Source organism: Erithacus rubecula, assembly GCF_903797595.1.
Source record: "Erithacus rubecula genome assembly, chromosome: 28".
NCBI classification, from domain to species: Eukaryota; Metazoa; Chordata; class Aves; order Passeriformes; family Muscicapidae; genus Erithacus; species Erithacus rubecula.
Window position 1 is genome coordinate 5,269,315 of NC_136680.1, and position 21,594 is coordinate 5,290,908.

Here is a 21,594-nt window from a genome sequence, read left to right on the forward strand (position 1 = left end):
TAAGGTGGTTTTTATTTAAAGAAACTCAACATTTTAGGCTACATTTTTCCATTTCTTTAGGCAGCAGAATGTCAGAAAAAGGAGTCCAACAATACTTCAGATGATGACAGCTGTGAGAAGGCTGAACTAAATGCACAGCAAGCATTTGTTTTTGGGCAGAATTTAAGAGATAGAGTTAAGGTAAACACACATTTGTTTCTCTTGACTAAGAGTTTTTGAAGTACTGTGTAGTTACTGTATGAAAAGGTTAAAACTTTTTGCATGTATATGTGTAAAATTAAAAGCTTTTAACTCAGAGTCGACTGTTTATTTCTGTACATTTAATAAATGAATTCTGTTAAGTAGCGTAAGAAGCTTTTTCAAGAATAAATACACCTACTGCAATCGTGAGTAAAGGCTAAAGTTCAGTAGAATGTAGCATTTTCTCTTACCTTTTGGGTTAGAATGAAGTTAAAATGTGGTGCTAAGATGCTCCTATGCAACCAAGACTTCACAGAAAGATGGAAAAACAGGCTGAGCCTGGATTCAAACTTGCCTGTAGAATAACTGAGTTGGATTGTTAGTACCTCCTGTTGAAGACAGGTTTGCTCAGGTTTCCTAGTATAATAAAAGAAAGTGTAATATTTGGACACAGACTTAACCTTGTTTTATTGTAGAAAGCATTTGTGGATGAAACTTTGTCTTTAGGAAGAATTAGTTAAAAAAATTTGTGGTCAGTAATTAAAATTATTGATGTATACTTTATTAGAGTTATTGATATATATGCTATATATAATTGATTAAAAATATTGATATATACTTGTTCTTTGTCTAGCTAGGAGATGAAAGTGATGAAAGTGCTGATGTGCAAAATGCTGGCCTCCTGACAGCAGATACACCTTCCGCAACAAATTATTTTCTACAGTACATCAGTTCCAGGTAAGACTACACAGAAACCAATAGAGCAGTTTTCCTTACTCATTATTGATTTTTTGTTTGTTTATTTCTGCTCTTTATTGGATGCAGTGCTTAGACTGGGTCAGTGGGGATCCAGACTTCTGAAGAATGAGATGGCAGTCTTCAGGTCTGGGGGAATCCTCAATCATCTCATCAAGGGAAATGCATTTGATACCATTTATTTGACCACATCCTCACCAAAACCTCTTCAGAAAAGCAACAAGTGTGACATGAGAAGTCTTCTCATGGATGATTAGAAACACTGATGGACTAAATTTAAGCTACCAGTAGAATCTTGTGGACATCTACACTATATTTGTGTTGTTCAGTAGGTTTCGTATATGACACGGATGAAAGGAAGAATAGTTAAATTTTTTTCATGATAGTAAGCTTTTCAGAAGGCCTGTATGAAGAAGTAGGAGCTTAATTGTGGGAGGTTTTTGAGAGAACCTCTGATGAGGTAACAGTATCAGAAGAAACGTGATGCATAGGTAAAGTGAGGCAGCCAGGAGAGAACTGCTAATCCTGTCCTTTGTAGTGATGAGCTCCGAGCTGACAACCTTCACTTGAGGTTAAGGTGGTGATACAGGTCTGTGAAAATGGTAGCTTAGTGGTGGTCAAAAAATGAGGTAGTGTATAAAATGAGAAAACAGGAGATACAGAGCTGTGAATTCAAATAATAACTGGAAAAGTGTGAGGAGAATTCGTGCCAAGAATAATGAAGCAAAGCAACATCTCTGCTCCTGGAGTAAGCTGAAATTCATATTGAGGCAACAAAATAATTGTAGGAAAAGCACCAATACATGCTTTCTTTGTCCTTACATTAGGCATTTTTATGATTCACTATGTTGTTGTTGTTCACCATGAAGGAGGCAGTAGGCAGTTCTGCAGTTAATAAACTTTGATGCTGAACTTTTCAGCACTGGAGAAGTAGAGAACACCTTTGCTCTCTTGATGCCAGATTGTCTTTCCAATAGACACAGTCAGATTTGTTCATTTAGATTTGGCAGACGGTAGCTACTAATATGTGACCATCAAATACTGGAATATTTTTTTCATATTTTTCAACTCATATGACATCTACTGTCATTTCATTCGAGTCTTTACTTTGGGAGGATTCATTCAGGGTGGATCAATTGCCAGATTGATCTTCGTTTTGCACTTGTCTTAAAAAAACAGTGTCTAAGCAGAGTTGGCTCTGGTTTTCAGTGGAGATGGCAAAGGATTATGGTAATCAACTTAAAAAAGAAAACTCCTCTCTTTGTGTAACAGTGTCAGTTCTTAAAAAAGTGTGAGGTTTTGGGAGGTGTGGCATATACTGGTAGGCCACACTGAGATCCTTCTCAACATTTAGAACTCAGAACTATGGTATTTATTTCCCTTAGTAGGTAAAACTATCTTCCACTGAGGACTTCCTTTGTTCTAGGAATCCTTAATCAGAAGTGGCAACTGTAGATGTACAGTTTAAAAGTTTGTTTGGTTTTGCTTGAATCATATACATATGAGTCCCCATTTTCCAAACTTGGTGAAATGCACATGGGCTTGATTCAGAATGGTCTTATATTCACTTTATGAGCAGGCTGGTTTCTTAGAAAGGTATGCCTGATGGGAAGGGACCTAAACAGTGACTTGTTAAGTCTTTTGAGTCTTTAAAGGAATAAAACTCTTGTCCTTTCTAAATAGGATTTAAAATCTGTTAATAAAAATACTAATGAAAGGAAGAAGTAAAGGCTGAGTGAGATTTGACTGTGAAAGTTCTTGGAGAAGCTGTGGTATAGCAGCTAGTCTGATAAAAGGCATTACTTTTCCCTGCTACCTTTGCTTCAATTACGATATTGGAAGTGCTTTTGTTTCACTTTTTTCTCTTTCTAAGAGAATTGACCAAAACATGTGTAGTAGTTCAAGTCTGTGCATGTAGAATACTGTTAAAAAAAACCAGTTATATGATTAGACAATAAGCCCTCACTTGGCATTCAGCATTGCTTTGTGTGTTATTAGTTATCTGAAGGGGAAGATTTTTACAGAGACAAAATAATTTGTTGGCATTCTTGAGAGAATTCTTGTTCTGTAAAGAATGTGCTCTCGTGGTCAGTTGAATTAATTTTTACCTATGTATGTGTCAACCCGTGCTTACTTTTTTAAAGCCAGTGACACTCACTCGCTTTCTGAGGAATTTTATTAGTAGAAAATAAGAGGTATTATTTTCTATCTTGTAAAACCTGGCTTGTTTATTGGGTTTTTTTCAGCATAGAGAACTCTACGAACAGTGCAGATGCGTCTAGCAACAAATTTGTTTTTGGACAGAACATGAGTGAGCGAGTCCTAGTGAGTATCCACTATGTATGTTGTAATTTTGTGAGCAGTTTGTTGCAGATTCTCACTTAGGAGGTTTGAGAGCCTTTAATTGTACTTGTCACTTGAGTATGGGGTTTTTTTTTCAGTGGTTTCCCCTCAAGGTAACTTACTTAGAGTGCAACAGGGGAAGTTCATCATGAGCTGTCTGCCCAGCAATACTCTCCAGGATTTCCCTGCCAAACTCTCAGTGTAAGGAGATTCAGTGCCTTCTCTGTAGTGCATATGGTTCTTGTGCCCAAACATTTTATGGCACAGCTTTTTGCTTTAAATGGCTATTGGAGTATAAGTATTAGAGGGTATTTTATGTTTGTCCTCAAAATTGAGAGCAGTGTAGTCATGTGACTCCTCCCAGGATGGTATTTCAAGCCTAGCAGTAAAGGAGATGGCTCAGGACTTGGGGTATGATTCTGGAAATGCTGTTTATGATGTACCAACCTAAGGAACAACTTCTAGTATCTCACTGTTTCTTGCTGTTGTTTTCATTCCTGTTTTGGAACGAAATGGAAACATTTAGTGCTGTGTGTTCAGACCTAACTACCAAGCAGGAGTTTAGTCGATTATGCCATGAGTAGCTGTAGCTGAAATTTATTTGCTGTTTTGAACAAATCAAGTCAAAAAACCTCAAAATATGGATTGAAATTTGGTATCAGTTTAAGGGGAAACAATTTGAATGGTTTTTTTAGGTCGCACTCCATTGAGTTCCTTGGCTGAGGTAGTAGGATAGCTTTAACTGTGAAAGCATGGTGTCTATGAGCTTTTTATTGCCATATAGTTTATAAATACTGGAAGTGCCCTCATACTTGGTCACTAGTCCTGTTCAGCAGAATTAGTGTATGTTTCTCTCTTCTGTTTACCTCCTCTTATTTCTGTGATAGAGTCCACCAAAATCAAATGAAGGTAGCACAGAGGGTAATAAGGAGAATGCTGCTACGGAGTCTGGGTCTGAATCATCTTCTCAGGAGGCCACGCCAGAAAAAGGTGAAAACCAGAATATTATATTAGGAATGGTGGTTAATAATTTTTTTAATAACTGTATTTTTCAATATCCTGTTACTTTTCAAAAACAGAAGATTTTTGTTGCCTTTACTGTCTCATGTAACCAAAGATACAGGCTGGGTATGAAAGTTGCTGGATGGTGTAGAAATGTATATAGGCTGCACTGTCTTTTTCAATGTAATTCTGTGGTAGTGGGAGTATCTTCAACAGAATTAAATTAGAGGGAATTAACAGAACTGGTTGTAGGATTTGATAGAGAATATAGAAGAAATGTGGCAAACTTTTTCTAAACAGTTCTGTTGTATTTCAAGTGACTGAATTTCTGAGTCAAATGTGTATTGCATTGGGTGGGTACCCCACATGTTGCTTGAACTAAGAGCTGTTTGCTGGATTCGATGACTTCAAATTGTCAAGATATAATGGAAATTCTGGCAGCTATGGGCTTTCTTCAGTAAACTGCTTGCAAGCCCAAATAAAAGTGGAAAATAATTTGCACTTGTGTAGGCACAAAAATAAATTGTCCATGTGTAGGCACAGCTGTATGGCTGGCAAGAGTATCAACATTGCTGGAGCATCTACAGATAAGCAGGTATCTGTGCAAAGATTTTGAACTATTGTGTGTAGGGACAAAACTTCTTGAGAACTTCTCTCTTTTGTTCCTTGTGCTTGTAAAACAAGTATTAAAAGACAATCTTTCACTTCTGCTTAAATTTCAATCATTTTTTTACATGTTCTATTAAGGTCTGTCTTCTGTACTTTTCAAAAGGTCTCAAAATTCTGATGTGCTTGCATGAGACCTTTGTACATATTATAAAATTTTATGCTAATCATTCTCAGACTCTCAAAATGTTGTTCAGCTAATAATATTTCAGAATCACTGGCAGAGTCTGCAGCAGCCTATACTAAAGCAACAGCAAGGAAGTGTTTATTAGCGAAGGTAGAAGTGATTACTGGGGAAGAAGCTGAAAGTAATGTGTTACAGGTAAGAAATGGATAGAGTAGAGGAGCTTTGAGTTTGTGGGCTTTCATATGGATGTCCAGTGAATGCACACCATCTGATTCCCTACAACTCAGCCTTCCTCTATATCTCTAATGTATTTTCTTGTTAGATAACTTGTTATCCATTGTTTTTTAATTTCCTCTTTCTGAATGAATTTTTCTGTAGATGTCATCCAGGTGTATGTTAAGCATACTTTCCTGAATCCATCAGATAGGAGATTCTGCTTTCTGAGATAATTATTTGAAGGAAACTTAGATGAACTAAATGTTTTTAAGTTCTTTAATGGTTGTACTACTGAAGACTTTCTAAAACTTAGGAATGGACTCTTTATGCCAACAGTCTAGTTTCTTGCAAAACAGAAACTATATCACAAACACTCAGGAATTTGGCTTGAGCTACTTAATTGAATTAGTGATGTTGTAGAAGGATATTTAGTTGTGACTTAGACTCCTGATTTTAATAAAGATATATTTAACATTGTAGTTATTAATTAACTTCAATATACTTACAAACTCCAGTATATCCTTAAGAAAAAGGGTTTTCATATCAAATGAAGTGGTGTATGTATTTTTTTCCTATCTCTTTGTCCTCCGATTATAGTATGGTTTTTTCCTTGAGATACATTGTTTCTCAGCATTTGAACTGTGTTATTTTCTGGACTAGCTTTCTTTATTCTCACAGGCAGGATGCTCTATTCTGACACCAAACACTTGCACTGTCAGTATCTAATGCCTATCAGTTACACTTGTATTACTTTACAAAATGATACTCTATAATGTTTATGTTCTTGAACTTCTTTTTACCACACATAAATGGTCTTTAAATGGTTCTTCTGGTATGTTTCTGTGTAATTCAGAAATGTCTGGAGGCTCCACATAATTGAACAAAACACTGAAGAGATAAGACTCCTGTTTCACTTAAGAAAACCATAACTTTTGGCAGTTGGATACTTTATAGAGGACTGACTTGCATGAATGTGCTGTAATTTAGCAGACCTCTTGCCTAACTTTAATTCTTTTTTTCTTGTGAGATATAATGCATTAAAATTCCAAATAAGACTTTGTACAGACTAAACTATGTTAATATTGCAGAAATACATAGAGCTAGATTTTGGGGTGAAGAAAATTGTAAATGGAGGGAATGAAAATGGAAGTATGTTTTCCACTTAGTGCATGCTCATCTGTGGGAAACTTGAGGGTGACAGTTTGGGGTATAAAACCTCAGCAGTAACAGTGAAGTTGGATTTAGAGAGGGTGATATGGAGTAGAGATGTTTATCATGGAAGAAAAAGGGAGCTTGTAGGTCAAGAAAGAGTATTCCTACTGTTGAAAAAAATACATACACCTTTTGAGTTTTATAACCTATGAATGCTGCAGGGAGGCAGTAAAAATACTTCACTTATTAATGACTTTGTGTGGTTTAGGCTTTGATAATGACTTGATAATGCACTAGTGTGTTTATTCATCCTTTGCTTCCTTACAGAAAGAATTTTGCTTTGCTTTCATTATATTTGCTGGGTCTTCCCAGCAACAAATACCATTTTCAGTAGTGCAGTGTGTACCTAAGGCTTTTGAAAGAATTGACTGGTATAAGGCAGTCTCTTATGACATAAAGTTTCCTCTGGGAAAATTAATATCTTACCTGAAAATTACCTGTTGTTTTGATCTTGAACCCTCTTATTCTTTAAGAATATATAGCTTCTTTTAATAAAACCTGATGAAAATAGACAGCATATTTTGAGAAATTTGTTGCAAAAAAGATGACTGTTTTGATTTCCACAACTGTAAACAATTAAAAATTCCAGTATAAAATCTGAATATGTTTTTAACCAACTGTAGGTGACTAATCAAATAAATGATTACTTCAATCAGCCACTATGCCATAGAGATATTTTCTGTTACAGATTCAGTGCAAGCTGTTTGTATTTGATAAAAGCTCTCAGTCTTGGGTGGAAAGAGGTCGAGGGCTCCTGAGACTCAATGATATGGCCTCAACAGAAGATGGAACATTACAGTCTCGACTGGGTAAGGGTAACCAGGGGAAATGAGATACTGGATGGGAGTCATGCTATTTTCACAAGGTTCTTCCTTGATGCACAGCAACATTCACTTTAGTTTGTCTTAGCTCCAGCAACACAGAAGCTGTTTGGACCTTTTCTTTTGCTTCAGTTATTGCCTCCAATAATATTGCTTCAGAATATTGCCTCCAAAGAGAGTATCTTCATACCCTTCTATTGTGGCACATGTTCCAGTTACCTTTTCCCCTCATAAAAGCAAACCATATTTAGTAACTAGAATATTTGCCTAGAAATTTATGGTAAGATCATTCAGATTTGGCTGTATTGGATGGGTTGCTTGTGGTGGGGGAGGTCTCTTTGAATAGTGCACAATTGTTCAGGCTGGCAGGAATGTGCATTAGCCTGAGATTATTTGCTCAGATACCACTGCTGAACTTTAATGTATTAACATATAAGGCTCTGGACTAAATAACTTTAGACATGACTTAATCTTTAATAGCCTTGTTACAGTTTAGGCCCAGCCAGCAGCCAAGCCCCTTGTGGTGTTTTGCTCACTCCCCCTTCAGCATGATCAGGGAGAGAATTGAAAGTATATAAAAGTTAGAAAACTCATAGGTTAAGATAAAAACAGTTCAATAAAGAAAGCAAAAGCAGTGCAGGCAAACAAAGCAAAGCAAGAAATGAATTCGCTGTTTCCCATGGGCAGGCAGGTATCCATCCATCTCCAGGACAGCAGGGTCCTATCACACGTAATGGTGACTTGGGAGGGCTAACACCATCACTCCAAACATCCTCCCTTCCTCTTCTTCCCCCTGCTTTGTATCTTGATCATGGTGTTACATAGTCTAGAATATCCCTTTGGTCGGTTTGGGTTACCTGTCCCAGCTGTCTGCCCCTAACCTCCCACATATTCCCATCTTTCTCATCAGTGCAGTATTATAAAAACCAGAAAAGGCCTTGGCTCTGTGCAAGCACTTTTCAGCAATAACAAAAGCATCTCTATATTATCGTTCAGCACAAGCCCAGAACACAGCTCCATACCAATGACTGGGAAGAAAATTAGCTCTACCCCAGCCAAAACTAGCACAAGCCTATGTTCTTCGCATTTACTGTTGTGACAAAAGCCCAAGAGGTCTTATTTGTAGAAGGACTGAAACCTTTAGACAACAAAAAGTGTCTTGACTGTTTTGAGCTTCCTGATGTGTCTTTTGTTACCTAACTGATCTTGTAACTTGGCTTTAGTGATGAGGACTCAGGGGAGTCTCAGGTTAATCTTAAATACCAAGCTCTGGGCTCAGATGCAGATCGATAAAGCCAGTGAGAAGAGTATCCGGATCACTGCCATGGACACAGAGGACCAAGGAGTTAAAGTTTTTCTTATATCAGTGAGTACTGTTCTTGTTTAAGTCTTAACCATCCTACTCAAGTTGGTGCATACTTCAACTGTAGTTGAGGTTAGCATTCCCATTTTTCTTTGCACCCTACACTCTTAACATCACCCCTGCTCCAAAGACGAGGAACCTGTCAGATTTGCTTGTCTGAACAGTCTTGCTAGTTGTAAACAAATGCCACATCAAAGGCTGCCCTAGGAAGCCAGGTTGTCCAAAGCATTGCCCATGAAGTCATGGGACTTGTTCCACCCATACTGAGATTCTAACTATAGTGTTTAAAGCAGATTGTTTTCTGATTTAAGAAAAATAGGCATTATTTCACAGATCTTATGCAGTAGTTTAACCAAAATTAGATCTACTGCAACTTTCAGCACAGGAAAGCTGTCACTGTCTGTATTACAGGAGGATAATAGGTGCCTACTGAAAAGGAAACGCTAAAACTGTCAAGAACATCATATTAGTACTTAAGGGTTACACATTTTAACTTTGATTTTCTTTTGAAGATTATTTTGATTAGTATTTAGATGAGTATTGAAGCAGTAACAGGACAGTGAAAGTGATTTCTGTGCTTGCTAAATGGGGAACAGCAATCCCAATCAGAATTCCTAAAACACTCAGGATCTGATCACACAGCAAGGAGGAAAGGTCATTCTCCAATTCCTGCTAAAGCACTTGCAGATTTGGAGAGGTCTAAACATGTTATTTTGATTTACACTGATCCTACACAAGATGTTGCAAAAGAATTAGTGTTTCTAGGGATCAGAAATTGTGAGCATCAACAAATGGTCAGCATTCCCTGTGTCATTAGGTTTGTAGCCTGGGATCTGGAGTCCCAGAATGGAACTTAATGATACCAAATGTGCATTGATAATGAAAAATAAATGAAATTACTCAATAATATTTTCTCCATGTTTTTCTAGATTTGGAAGTTTTGAGTTAATCTGTCATCAGGTTATTCACTCTTATTTTAGTATTGATAAAAAAATGTCTTGTTTGGAACTTTTTTTTTCATTACAGCTCATTGCAGGGGAATTTTGCAGACATAGAGGTTACAGATTCAAGTGTCAGATGGGGCAGATAGAAACTAATTTCTATGAAAGAAATTGCTTCCCTCTGAAACAGAGACTATTTTTAAAAAAAAGTGAATAATTGCCTGCCTGACTGTTTCATAGAGTTTTCTCATTATATCTCATATTGGAATTTTATGCCAGTGCCTCATGAAACAATTGGCTTGATCACAAATAACTAATGTGTGAAGTTGACTTATTGACAGGCCAGCAAAAATCTGCAAGATTTTAATTGAAGGTCTTTTAAATGTGAGCTTTTGGGAGGTTTCAGGAAAGCTCCATGATTCCTGTGTGAAGGCTATATGAGATCAAGAAGTACTGGGTATGTTAGCCAGAGAAAGTTGGGACTAAGGAGGGAGAGGAATATTCTCTCACCACCAAAGTTTTGTATATCTAATGTCCTGCTGTGTGTACCACAGCCCATTGCAACTGGTTTGAAAAACACCTTATGAGAAAACTGAAAAGTGTGTTGTGAAATATGACTGGTGTGTACTATGTCAGCAGTGTATTGTTATAATTCTATGTACCTTTTTCTTCTTTCTGAACATTAAAAATGCAGGCAAGCTCTAAAGATACAGGGCAGCTGTACGCTGCATTGCACCATCGGATCCTGGCCTTGCGCAGTAGAGTGGAGCAAGAGCAAGAGATCAAGAGTGCTGCACCTGAGCCAGAGGTAACACAGTCAAATGAGGAAGACAGTGATGATGATGTCATTGCACCTTCAGGATCAGTTGGAAGTGGTAAGGAAGGCAGACAGTGGTGTTTCCTGTTTCCCATGCATCTTCCTGTGTCATTTCTTAAGGCAGACTGTGCTCCTTGTGTGTGTCTGTGGAGTAGGACTATTGCATGGACTTCCTTTTTAAATGCAACTGCTTCTTGATTCTTCTCCAAACTGGCAAAAGGCCCCTGTATTGCCTCTGAGTTACATGCCAGAGTTTAGCAGAGGTTTTCTTTGCTTTCTTTCATTTACAGGATTTCTAACATGGTTCTGAGTTTTGTTTTTTGCCTTCATCATGGCCAAGAATTGCACATAAAACCTGAGATGATTCAGGATCAGTAAACAGCATCCAGACTGACCTTTCAGTGGAGGGCTGTTTGGAAAGCAGAAGGTTTACAAAGGGACATAGAAGGAGTGTAATGGTTTTTATTGTGCATGAGACCATAATTTATGAAAAATACTAGTCCTCAATTTGAGGAAGGCTTCCTTTTGTACTCTCAGCTTGGAAGTCATCTATGCTTTGCTTTCTTGTGGCTGAGAATGTCCAGACCTCCATCATGGTTCACAGAAGGGGAAAAAAAGAGGAATGAATAGGAGCAAAAGCAGTGGGAAGATTGAAAAGGTTGGAAACTGAGATTTTTAGGCTTTGGGATGCTGCTGGGATTTCTGAACCAGATTAGTCAAGAACATAAAAGTCTACAGGAGACAGATCTTAGTCTGGAGAAGACATATGCAAAGCAGGGGAGGAGGAATTCTGTAGTTCTCATCTCTCATTGAACACCTTAATCTGAGATTTTGTTGGCTGCTTGGGATGCATCTCTTACTGTAAGGCAAGAAACAAGATATTTCTATGACCAAGAACTGCTTTTATTGTTTCAGGTGCTAATGATGAAGGTGATGGGCAGAACGTTGGTGGCACATAGCAGATGTTAGCTGATCTGCTTGCAAGGCTGCTATGAACACCATCTTGCAGGCATCTCTGGATACCCCAGGCCAGCGATGATTTCAGGCAGTGTTGAAAACTCCAGAACTTAAGACTGTGCATCTCTGTTCTGTTTGTTTGGGTTTTTGGTCTGGATCAGTAGATTCCATACAAAAAAAAGGCAGACTTGGAAACTACCTGAATGTGGTTTGGGATGTTAAAAGCTCATCATATTGATGAGCAAAAAAAAAATAAAAATCCAACCCCAAAACAACAAAAACACAAAATGCAACCACCCCCAACCATTTCTCCTCTTCCTTGTAATTAAAATGGCACATTACAGCTTGTCACAGCTTTTCATTGGGACCTTTTGGCTGTTTCTTCAGTAGTTCGTGTCTTGCAGGTCTCCAAGATAGAACTTTTCAACACGGTTCCAACTCGAATTCTGCTTTTATAACCCCTACTCCCCTTCACATAGGGAGACCCGGTCCTCACCAGCTCCTATGCTCACTGGCTGCCCTTCTGGGTTCCTATTTTTTTTTTTTTTTTTTTTTTTTGGACTGCAAATGGGTTATATTTTCACCTTTTAATCCCAACATAGATTATGGATGTGGATTCCATTGTTTGCTGTCTAGTGGTTTGTAAACAGAAAGAAACAAAACATTGTGGTTCACCAGAAAAGCTTTTTTAACTTGATAATAAGAGACTTTAAAGTCTGCAGGATGTTTTGCTAACTCCTTTTTTCTTCCCATTTCATTATTATTTTTGGGGGATTTATATTGTGGTGAGACTTTTTTATTTTAGTTTTTCAATAAGATGCTCTTGTGTGTTGAAAAAGTGAAACTATTGTTTTGTACTGTTCTTTTCTGTTACTATTTAAGGGAGAGCTAAGCCACTATATATAATAGATGTTGCATACAATTTTTCTTAGAAAACCTTGTTTCTGTGGCTACAGTAAAGTGCAGGAGGCATACAGAAAAGTTAATGACAAAACAGCTGTTAGCCCTAGGAAGAATAAAATAGGCTCATGTAATGAGCTCTGCCAGCCATTAAAATAAATCTGTATAATAAAGCAGCTCTCATTTAATGGCTTGATTCAACAAGCCATTTAAGCACCTGCCTGACTTAGCTGTATGTGAATAATCTTACTGAAGTCAGTGCAACTCTTCATGCTTAAAGTTGAAGACATTTTTTTTAATCTTGCTGAATTAATGGCCTTAAATAGAAAATTTAACTTCTAACCCTTCCTGTCCCTGTTCTTTTTCCTAAAGTCTTGCAGCATGAAGAAGGTAATACTGCCAGCCTTGAGTAGTTTGGGCTGAAGGTTATTGTATTCTGTTCCACCACAAATAAAAGCAAGAATGTGTTTTTCTGTGTGTAATTCTGAAGTACTCCCACTGTAACCATAACTCAACTTTTTTTTTTTTTTTTTTTTTTCTCCCCTTTGGGTGTTTTTTAATCATTTGAGACTTTTGTGTGAGAATGGAGTTTTATTTTCTTATTGAAATATATGGTATGTTCTTTTCCAGCAAGGTAGGAATTTGATAGTCACCAGGTCACTTTCACTATAAATTCCCCAAATTTTTCTATTTCCTTTATAAATAGTTTACTGATAGATAATTTCTGACTTGCATGCTTGCTCCTTTGTAGTTTAAGGATCTAAAATGCATCACCTAAAAGAAAATGAAAGGGGAATAAGCATTTGATGTAGCATTAATTGAAAACAGAAAACTAGATTATAGCACAAAATCCTCTTTGAAATTGAGTATTCAAATAACAAAACAGTCCTTATTGCCTCTATTTTAATGAAACACACATTTTTGCTGGCAATGAAGAACAGGTGCTAACCCTGTTTTCTGTTGTTAACATCACTGAAGACTGATGCTGTTGGGGCAGAGGGTGCTTTTGCTTTTCCTGATAGCCAGTTGGAGGAACACCTGTAATTACTTCTCTGGCAATTGAAAAGGGCTAATGATAAGCTGTGCCACTGCATCTTGATTCTCTGGATTGTCTGCTCATGCATTCTTGCATTTTGGTTTTCTTTTTCCCTCAGAGTTAAAGGGATTTTTACCAATGAACAGATCTGTTTCTGTACCCACTACTTTTGCTGTGCTTCAACAGGAGCATGGCAGGTTCCTTAGTACCCACTACACAATTGCTTTTGCATCACAAGGTCTGGGGACTTTCAAGTAAGTGATCTGCATTTTTGGATCTGGGATATTTTTACATTGTTGAGATACTAAGATTTAAACTACTCTTTTCAAATACCCTTGCACCATAAAGCTGTTTATTGTCAGCAGCTTGTTCATAAGGAAGATTAATAAGGTGTCTTGGCCAGCACAGCCCACTTCTGAGAAAACAGGCATTATTTCCTGGTCCCAGGCTCTTGGGGATCCATGCTGAGTCTCACTTTGAAGTGTTTTACCTAAAATGAATTTATGGTGCATGAAGATTCAGAAAAATGGAATAAGCATGCTTGCTTTGGGGTTTGGTAGTACGCAATCACCTACAGCTTTTAAAAAAATTTGGTATCTATTTACTGATACAGATTTTATTTTTAGCCAGAAGCTTTGCATAAATGTTTATAGTGAAGGCAGAATTGTGTTGCTGTGCATCCCAACAGAATTGGCAATGGGTTGAGTTCAGGCCCTGCCCAGCAAGATACAGTTAGGCCAAAGCAAATCCCTCACTCAGCTTTCTGCTTTAAGCCTTAGTAAGCAAGTGGCAGGCAAAACCAGATGATGCCCATGTGTCTCAAAAGATCTATGTAAGACTGTCATATTAAAATGTACATGGGAATTACATTAAAACCTATGTTAGCAAGCAAGTAAACAAAACACCCTGAGCCCTGCCTTGTGTTTCCTGTAGTGAGCAGTGGCTGCTCAAGGGGAGGGTGATGGTGACCAGCTCTGCTGCCTTACAGCAGTCCTCCTCTTGATCTCACTCCTGCTCCATCTTTCCCCTTAGGCCTTCTGTTTTGTGTGGTGTTGACAATTCCTGTGTAGTCTGTGTGGCTGCTGACCCACACAGGCACAGCCTTTCAGGTTTTCAAGTGGAAAAGAAATACTGAAGAGTGTAGTAAAGTCAAACATGCTTGCTGATGACTCAACAATGTACTGTGGCAACCAGGAGGCAAACCATGTCCTGGGGGAGCATCAGGTACAGCCAGGCAAGGGAGGGGACTGTCTCTGCTCTGCACTGCAGCAGCCTCACCTTGAGTTCTGGAGGTAGTTTTGGGCACCAGAGTATAGAAAAGGCATTAAACTAATAGAGTGTCCAAAGAAGGGCCACAAGCATGGGGAAGGGTCTAGAGGGGAAGCTGTATGAGGAGCTGCTGAGGACACCTGGTTTGTTCAGCCTGGAGAAGGGGAGACTGAGGGGAGACCTCAATGCAGTCTTCAGCCTCCTCAGGAGGGGCAAGTACCAGTCTCTACACTCTTGTGACCAATGACAGAGCTTGAGGAAACAGCATGAAGCTGAGCCAGGGGAGGTTTAGCTTGGATATCAGGAAGGTTTTCCACACAGAGGGTGACTTCAGAAGTGGAACAGGCTCCTCAGGGCAGTGGTCAGAGCACCAAGCCTGAGTTCAGGAAGTGTTTGGACAGTGCTCCCAGTCATAGTGTGGGATTGTAGGGCTGCCCTGTGCAGGGCTGGGAGCTGGACTTGATCCTGATGCATCCCTTCCAACTCGGTGTGCTCTGTGATTCTGTGAAAATGTTGCTAGCATGGTAACATCACTGAAACGAGAAGTAAGCCTCCTACCCATCAAATGGGGGAAAAAAAAAAAAAAAAAAAAAAAGACACCCACAAGAAATAGAAACAGTAAGGTAAGAGAATGTTGTAATCCAACATCTTTCTGTAGTCCAGTTCCCAGTGCATGATACATTGCTTTAGAGAAGACAGGGCAGGAAATTATCTAAATAAATGAGTTTTCAGCCATCCTGCCCTAGAACCAGGGTGGGAGGTGACCAGAAGCCTACAGGAGTAAAAACCCTCCAACTCTGTTCCTTTAAGTATGAATTGATGCTATTGCTTGGGTATTGCTGCCATCAAATGACTGTTCCTAATGTGTCCCATTCTGCAGTTCAACTGGTCTCTTGCTCTCCCAGTGAGTGTAGAAAATGGTTCATTTACTTTCTAGAAACATGTTACATATTTCAAAATTTACCATGTTTCCCATAATCTTCTCTAGTTTTAAGAATTCCAGTTATGATAATTGCCATAATTTGTCATACAAGATTTCATTAAACTGACTTTTCACTGTGCGCTTTTTCTCCCGGTGTTACGTGGTCTTTCTGGTGCACTGACTGGCTTAAATAGAACTCTAGTCCATCATGTGGGTAGCAGATTTTCAGATAGGATGTTATAAAGATGTTTCAGTTTTTTTAAAAGATTTGGGGTTTTTTTTTCCCTCCTGTGAAATCACCAACACAGGTGCAAGAGAGAATTGCTAAATCAGACAAAGTCAGTCTTAATTATTTTCTGCTAGTCAATAAGAAATACTTACAGATAATTTCTGTAAATAAAAGTCTCATTTGAAGATAGTATTCAGAGCTCCCTTTTGGCTACTTCCTTTCAAGGACTCCTTTCCAAAACTCTTCCTTTTGTAAAGGTAAAAAAGCTGAATTTGTCACTGAGAACACTGGTAATTCTGTTGCATGGGTGGGCAGTGAATGCCTTTTCCAAGGGAATCTGTGAATTAAATGTGGGGTTATTTTAAATTAATCACTCCTGATCAAATTCTGGTAGCTTACCTTCAGCTTCTGATGAAACTGGAAAAGCTAAATGGTGATGTTTGATTTCTTCCTCCTGTTCCAGACATCAGGAGGTGTCATTGAACCCCCACTGCAAGGTGTCTACTGCTGGTAATGTGTACCTGAGCATTCATGTACTGACTGTACACTGTCCTCTGAAAAGCAGCTTGCTGTCTGTAGTCCATTTAACAGACAGAATAAATTACAATACAGAATAAATTGCAATAAATTGTTGCAGAGAATTTAGAACACAACTTCTGCTGCAGACAGGAGATCTATCCAACATGGCCCTACAAAAAGCACCCAAGAGGGAAGGGTGGGGAAATTTTTTGAATGCCACTTGCTGATGGATGGCTCTGCCATTGCTGAAAAGGTTTTGGAGATAGAAGGAACCCCAGTTATCTGCAGCTTGTAATGGCAAGCCCCTCTCCCTGTTTAAGGGTACTAATATTCTGTACCAGCAATTTTGTTTATCCGCAGTAAAAATGTTCGGAACCAAGTTAGTGTTTTAAGACTAGTGTTACATTATTTATGTGTTGCTTTCCCTGGAGCTTGCATGTTTGTAGTAAGGTGACTGTTCCCTCCTATTATAATAGCTCTCTGAACAATGTTGACTGCCTGGGGAGAGTCTGCAGCCCAAGGATGTGTATCTGCTAAACAAACCCTCCCAGCAGTGTTGCAAGGTTTGGTGCAGTCTATCCACGAGGCGCGTGGAAAGCTGTACACACCAGGGTGCCGAGTCTTGCGTTTACAGGCATTGTATCTGCTGCAGAGCAGAAGATATGTGAATTCTCTGTTCCACCTCCCTTGTCAGTGGAAGAAGCATTATGAATACTATTGGGTTTCAGCCTCAAAAGAGCTTTTACAGCTGCTTGGATCCCAAAAAGCTATTTGCAACTTAAATGTGTAGAGTAACAGTGTTACTTAATGGTAACTGTGCAAGATTCAGTGGCTTCTGTATGTTTATACTGGGGAGAGAGCATTTGCAGCATGTGCCACCCTGCAGGCGAGTGTTTTCTCTGTCCTGCTGCCTGGAAGGGTCACACAGCCCTTCATCCAATGTGCTTGGGAAGAGTTTTGGAGAAGGGGCAAAGTTCTAAAAAATGCTTGCTGTATTAAAGCAGCAGTGAGTGCCTGCTGGTGGCATTGGTTCTGTGTGCGGGAACAGCGAGCTCTGGCACGCACAGAACAATGTGCCCAAGCCGAGGGACAATAGAAGGCACTTCACACCAGCTCCTTCTGGCACGGACAGCTCTGGAACGGAGATGAATTTCCTGTCGTGTTTTGAGCACACCACAGCTTGTCTGTGGTGTGATACAGCCCAGTGCAGCTGCCAAACCCTGGCCATGCCCCTTTTCCTGCTGCCGGGGCTCATGAAGCTCCGACTTTACTGCTGGCAGGATACAGGGATGCAAAAAATTACTTTGGATAGCGGAACAGTAGCATCCAATGCCAGCTGCTTTGAGCTCCTAGCCCAGAGGAGAGATACTATGGGGGACTCAGCATACTGGAAAATTTAATACTTGTCGCATACAGGAAAAAGCAGTAGAGAGGTGACAAAGCTTGAGCTAACAATGCTACAGTTATAGACTTGATTCAGATCTTGGAGTTATTCCAAGAGTCGGGAAAGAGCTTTGCTTTGCTGAAAGAGTTTTGCTTGAAGGGGTGTCACTGATAGGGAAGATGGGTGCTAATGTCTTTACAAACAATTCCATGGGTTAATGTCTTTGAAATGGGTCTTTATGTCTCCTCTAACTTCAAACAGCAGGTTTGTTACTGAGCCCAGATAGTCTGACTCCTGAGAAAGACAAGTGGAGGCCTCTGCACAAGCCTGAACTCCTGAACTTTGGGGTGAAATGCCAGGTTCAAGGGGGAATAGGTGGTAGGTGGCTCGGGAAGGCTGTACCTTCCCAGTACCTGAGCCAATGGGGAGAGGGAGAGGGCAACGTGTGGCCGGGAGCTTGGGATAAAGAGAGACTGCACCCTCTGAAACCGAGAGAGAGAAAATGCTGTGGGTGCATGCCCCAGTGGACACTCTCTCTCTATTCGAATAAAGTTGAAGGATTCCCGTGTCTTCTTTTCGGACACATGCTTTTCATAGCGTGATATTTCGTACAAAGTGGGGACACATCCCGGATCCTTCCAACCCCTGTGTCTGGCACGTGGCAAGAGGAGCTGCAGGCGTGCCTCACCCAGCTCTAGATGGCCAGCTGCCTTCGGCCCTGGCTGGCACCGGGCACCTCAGACCCACAGATGGGCTGAGGGGGTCCGTGAATAGTCCACAGGAAAGGACCACTGGAAATGTCATCAGTGAGTACAAAGTGAACATCAAGGAATAAAACAAGGATGCCAGAAGGGGGCAGTAAAGGAAAGCTGAGAAAGGGTCTCAGCTGTAGGGCTGATGATCCCAAAATGCCTCCGGAGGTTCCTTTGGGAGAAGGTTGGGATGGTTTGCATATTCTCCCAGAGACTGATAAGGACATGAACACGAGGAGGAGGCAATAAGGGGAGCTGGTATTCCTACACCCCCAGTCATTATGGAGCCATAGTGAAGGATTTGGGTTTGTCTGCTTCCTACTCAGGACTTAAGGGGATTTCTTTATGGGGTGCCGAGTCTGGGAGCAAGACTGCAGGATAAGCAGCTAGGGCTGGGGACCTGTGGGGAGGGTGTGGCACTGAGCTGCGGCTGTAAGACAGCCAGGGCTCAGCTCCAGGAGGTGCCCAAAGCTGCCATTCCACCTCCCCCCGCCCTCCTTGTCCATCCCTGAGGCACTGTCAGCTGTGCTCATCAGCTCAGCTGCTGCAGAATCCGGTGCTTTACAGAGCTTGTGGTGCTGGTAGAGCAGCCTGGGGACCTGGACAGTTGTGCTGCAGGGGTGTCTGGACATTGGCAGGACAAAGACCTGCTCTGGCGTAAGACAAAATGTGTCACCAAAGCCTGGCTTGATACAAGAAGGGCTTTTGTTTGGATCATCAGGGAGGTGTGTGATTTTTACAGAGTTCAGAGGCTGTGGGAGGCTGAGAGCCCACAGGAGCAGGAGCACAGGCTGGAGAGGTGGCAGAGTGGGCACTTGCAGGAATTGATTAAAAAGGCACATCGGGTATACAAAAGATATGAAAGAAAGGGTGAGGAAAAGGTAAAGAAAGGTACAGGCAAGGATAATGTCACAATTTTTATAACCCCCAAAGGGGAAAAGTGTGCAGGGAGACCCAGGACCAAAGGGAAGGGGGCAGCCACCAGGACAGTGGTTGGGATGGAATCAATGTGCCATTTGTAATAAAAAGAGAATATTGGAAATAGGTTGTTAAGGGTATTGGGATCTATTGTACTGGGGCATTCCACACTGGAGCCCTTGCTGGACCAAGAAGAGTCCTAATTTCCTAGTGACATGGGAGCCTCTCTGTCTACTTTGAATTTTATGCCAAAGTCTTCTTTTGATAAGTGGGAAAGATGAGCAGGTACGTTTTATTCAATTGCTGTTGGTGAATGTGGGAGATGGGTTTGAAATACATGAGTTTCTGTTTGTCCCTAGTTGTAATTGTGTTTGCTAGGAGGAAATTTGATGACTGAGTTGGGGAATGTGAGTTACTGTCATGAGAAGTGACAGGGAGGCTAGTGCTGTTGTGCTGATAAAGCTTCTGCTAAAGTGAACCTAGAAGTGTGTGTAGTCCCAGTGGAATGTGGAAAACTGGATATGGAGTCTCTCCATATCCTCAGATTACTCTAGGGGTAACCTGGACAACTGGTATCTAAAAAGCAATGCCTTCTTTCAAGGGATGGAAGAACGGGGTTGCAGCCTCTTGCTGAGTCCCTGTTGAAGGCAGATGTTTGGAGCCATGTCTTAACACTCCCATACAGTGACAGATGCCAGGTATGCCAGGTACACAGAGTAATGTAGAACACCCTGTAATACTCCTACCCTGCCAGCTGTGATGCAGGACCTAAGAATAAATAATGAAACCCAGGCATTCTGCAGTCCCAGATCCTTATACCGTCTTGAGCCAGGTTCCTCTTCACACTGCTACTGTTTAAGACTTGATTTAAAAGATGCTCACTTACAGAGCACAGTAAACAGTATTTTGCCTTTGAGGGGGAACAAGATTATTTGGGCAAGATATTAGCCAAATTTACTCTATCCCTAGGAATTAGGTTATTGCAGTATGTGAAAGACTTAGTTCTATTGGGAGAATAGGAGGAGGTGATAGGGGAAGCCACTGTGGTTTTCTGGCTGGAGGGTGCTTGGAATGTCTGAAAGGAAGGCACAGGTGAGGGACAGAAAGGTTGAAAGTTTGAGGCATATTTTGATTGAAGGTTTTTGGTGTATTGGCCCTGAGAGGGTCCAGGGAAACTTGGAGGAGCCATTGCCCAGGGCTGAAGGGGGGCTGTGACTATAAGGATTAATAGAATATTGCAAGAAAATTTAAAGAAAGGTTGATTAAGCCCCAGCTTTAGCTCTCACAGGCCCAGAAAAGGAATTAGAACCTCCCTTTACTCCCAGTGACTCAGCTGCTACCAGGGAAGGAAGGGGAGAGTGGTGTTGTCTTTTCCACCAGAGGAGTTGGAGATAATTAAAGGTAGTGAAGTAGAAAAATGAAGGGAGAATTGATTTACAAAAACAGTATACAGTGGATGCCAGGAGCTTTTACCCTGCAAATGTTAAAACAATTCCATTATGGGAGCCACTGTGGGTCTCCAGGACTGGGAAAAGCCTTCCTCAAGATGAATTGCCTTGGGTCTTTTTGTTTTAGCAAAATGAGCTACTGAGGGGAGCCTGGGTAAGTTAATAGCCAGACTGCAGAGGAGATTGCAAGGCAGGGGAGTGACCTTGGGCTGTACTCCTTTCCAAGGACACTGGGTATAGTTTGCTGAGGTGCCTCTTTCACCTCCCTGTATTTGGATTTATCTACCAGCAGGGCCACAGTTTGTAAAGACACCTCATTCCTTTGAGAATTAATTTTCAGTTTGGTGGGGAGGTGAAAATGTGTATTTAAACCAGTATGTGGCCAGGATTCTGTCTCGTGAAATCTGTTTGACAGGAAGCTCATTTAGCACAGACACCGACTTTGGACTTTGCTGTTTAGAACATCCAACCAGGACTGCAGAGACAGCAGCCAGGACAGCGAGCACAGGTGGACCCATCACACTGGAATCAAGGTCTCTGGAGCTCTGGAGATTTGGACTTCTCAGCAGGAGGCAAAGGATAGGAGACCTCAGCTTTCAGTAGCCACGGTTCATCTAGAAGGACCTCTAAAGATTAGTGGCCTTATATGAACTGTCATTGTCATTGTCTACTTCTCTGTATTTACTGTATTCTCTGTTTCTCTGTATTTGCTTGCCACACCTGGTGCAGGGGCCAGATATGGAAAAGTTGGGTGGAGGTGTTTCAAATGTTAATCTTTATACCATGCCAGGTTGTTTAAAAAGGTTAGTAAAACCT

At 40.5% G+C, this 21,594-nt stretch overlaps 1 protein-coding gene across 6 annotated transcripts in view; it reads left to right on the plus strand.

The window, feature by feature from the left end:
• The window catches only part of RANBP3 (RAN binding protein 3), a 57,066-nt gene extending 41,390 nt beyond the window's left edge, over window positions 1-15,676 (plus strand). For 3 of the 6 annotated variants that reach the window (XM_079328088.1, XM_079328089.1, XM_079328091.1), the window contains 9 exons: window positions 61-180; window positions 815-918; window positions 3,183-3,261; window positions 4,167-4,269; window positions 5,145-5,269; window positions 7,191-7,311; window positions 8,547-8,689; window positions 10,322-10,502; window positions 11,360-15,676. In XM_079328088.1, the coding sequence (XP_079184214.1) occupies window positions 61-180; window positions 815-918; window positions 3,183-3,261; window positions 4,167-4,269; window positions 5,145-5,269; window positions 7,191-7,311; window positions 8,547-8,689; window positions 10,322-10,502; window positions 11,360-11,403 (1,020 nt within the window). In that variant the 3' untranslated portion in view covers window positions 11,404-15,676. The remainder of the gene's footprint in view (window positions 1-60; window positions 181-814; window positions 919-3,182; window positions 3,262-4,166; window positions 4,270-5,144; window positions 5,270-7,190; window positions 7,312-8,546; window positions 8,690-10,321; window positions 10,503-11,359) is intronic. The other 3 variants (XM_079328092.1, XM_079328090.1, XR_013776936.1) reach the window with 2 other exon arrangements.
• Window positions 15,677-21,594: the final 5,918 nt, after the last annotated feature.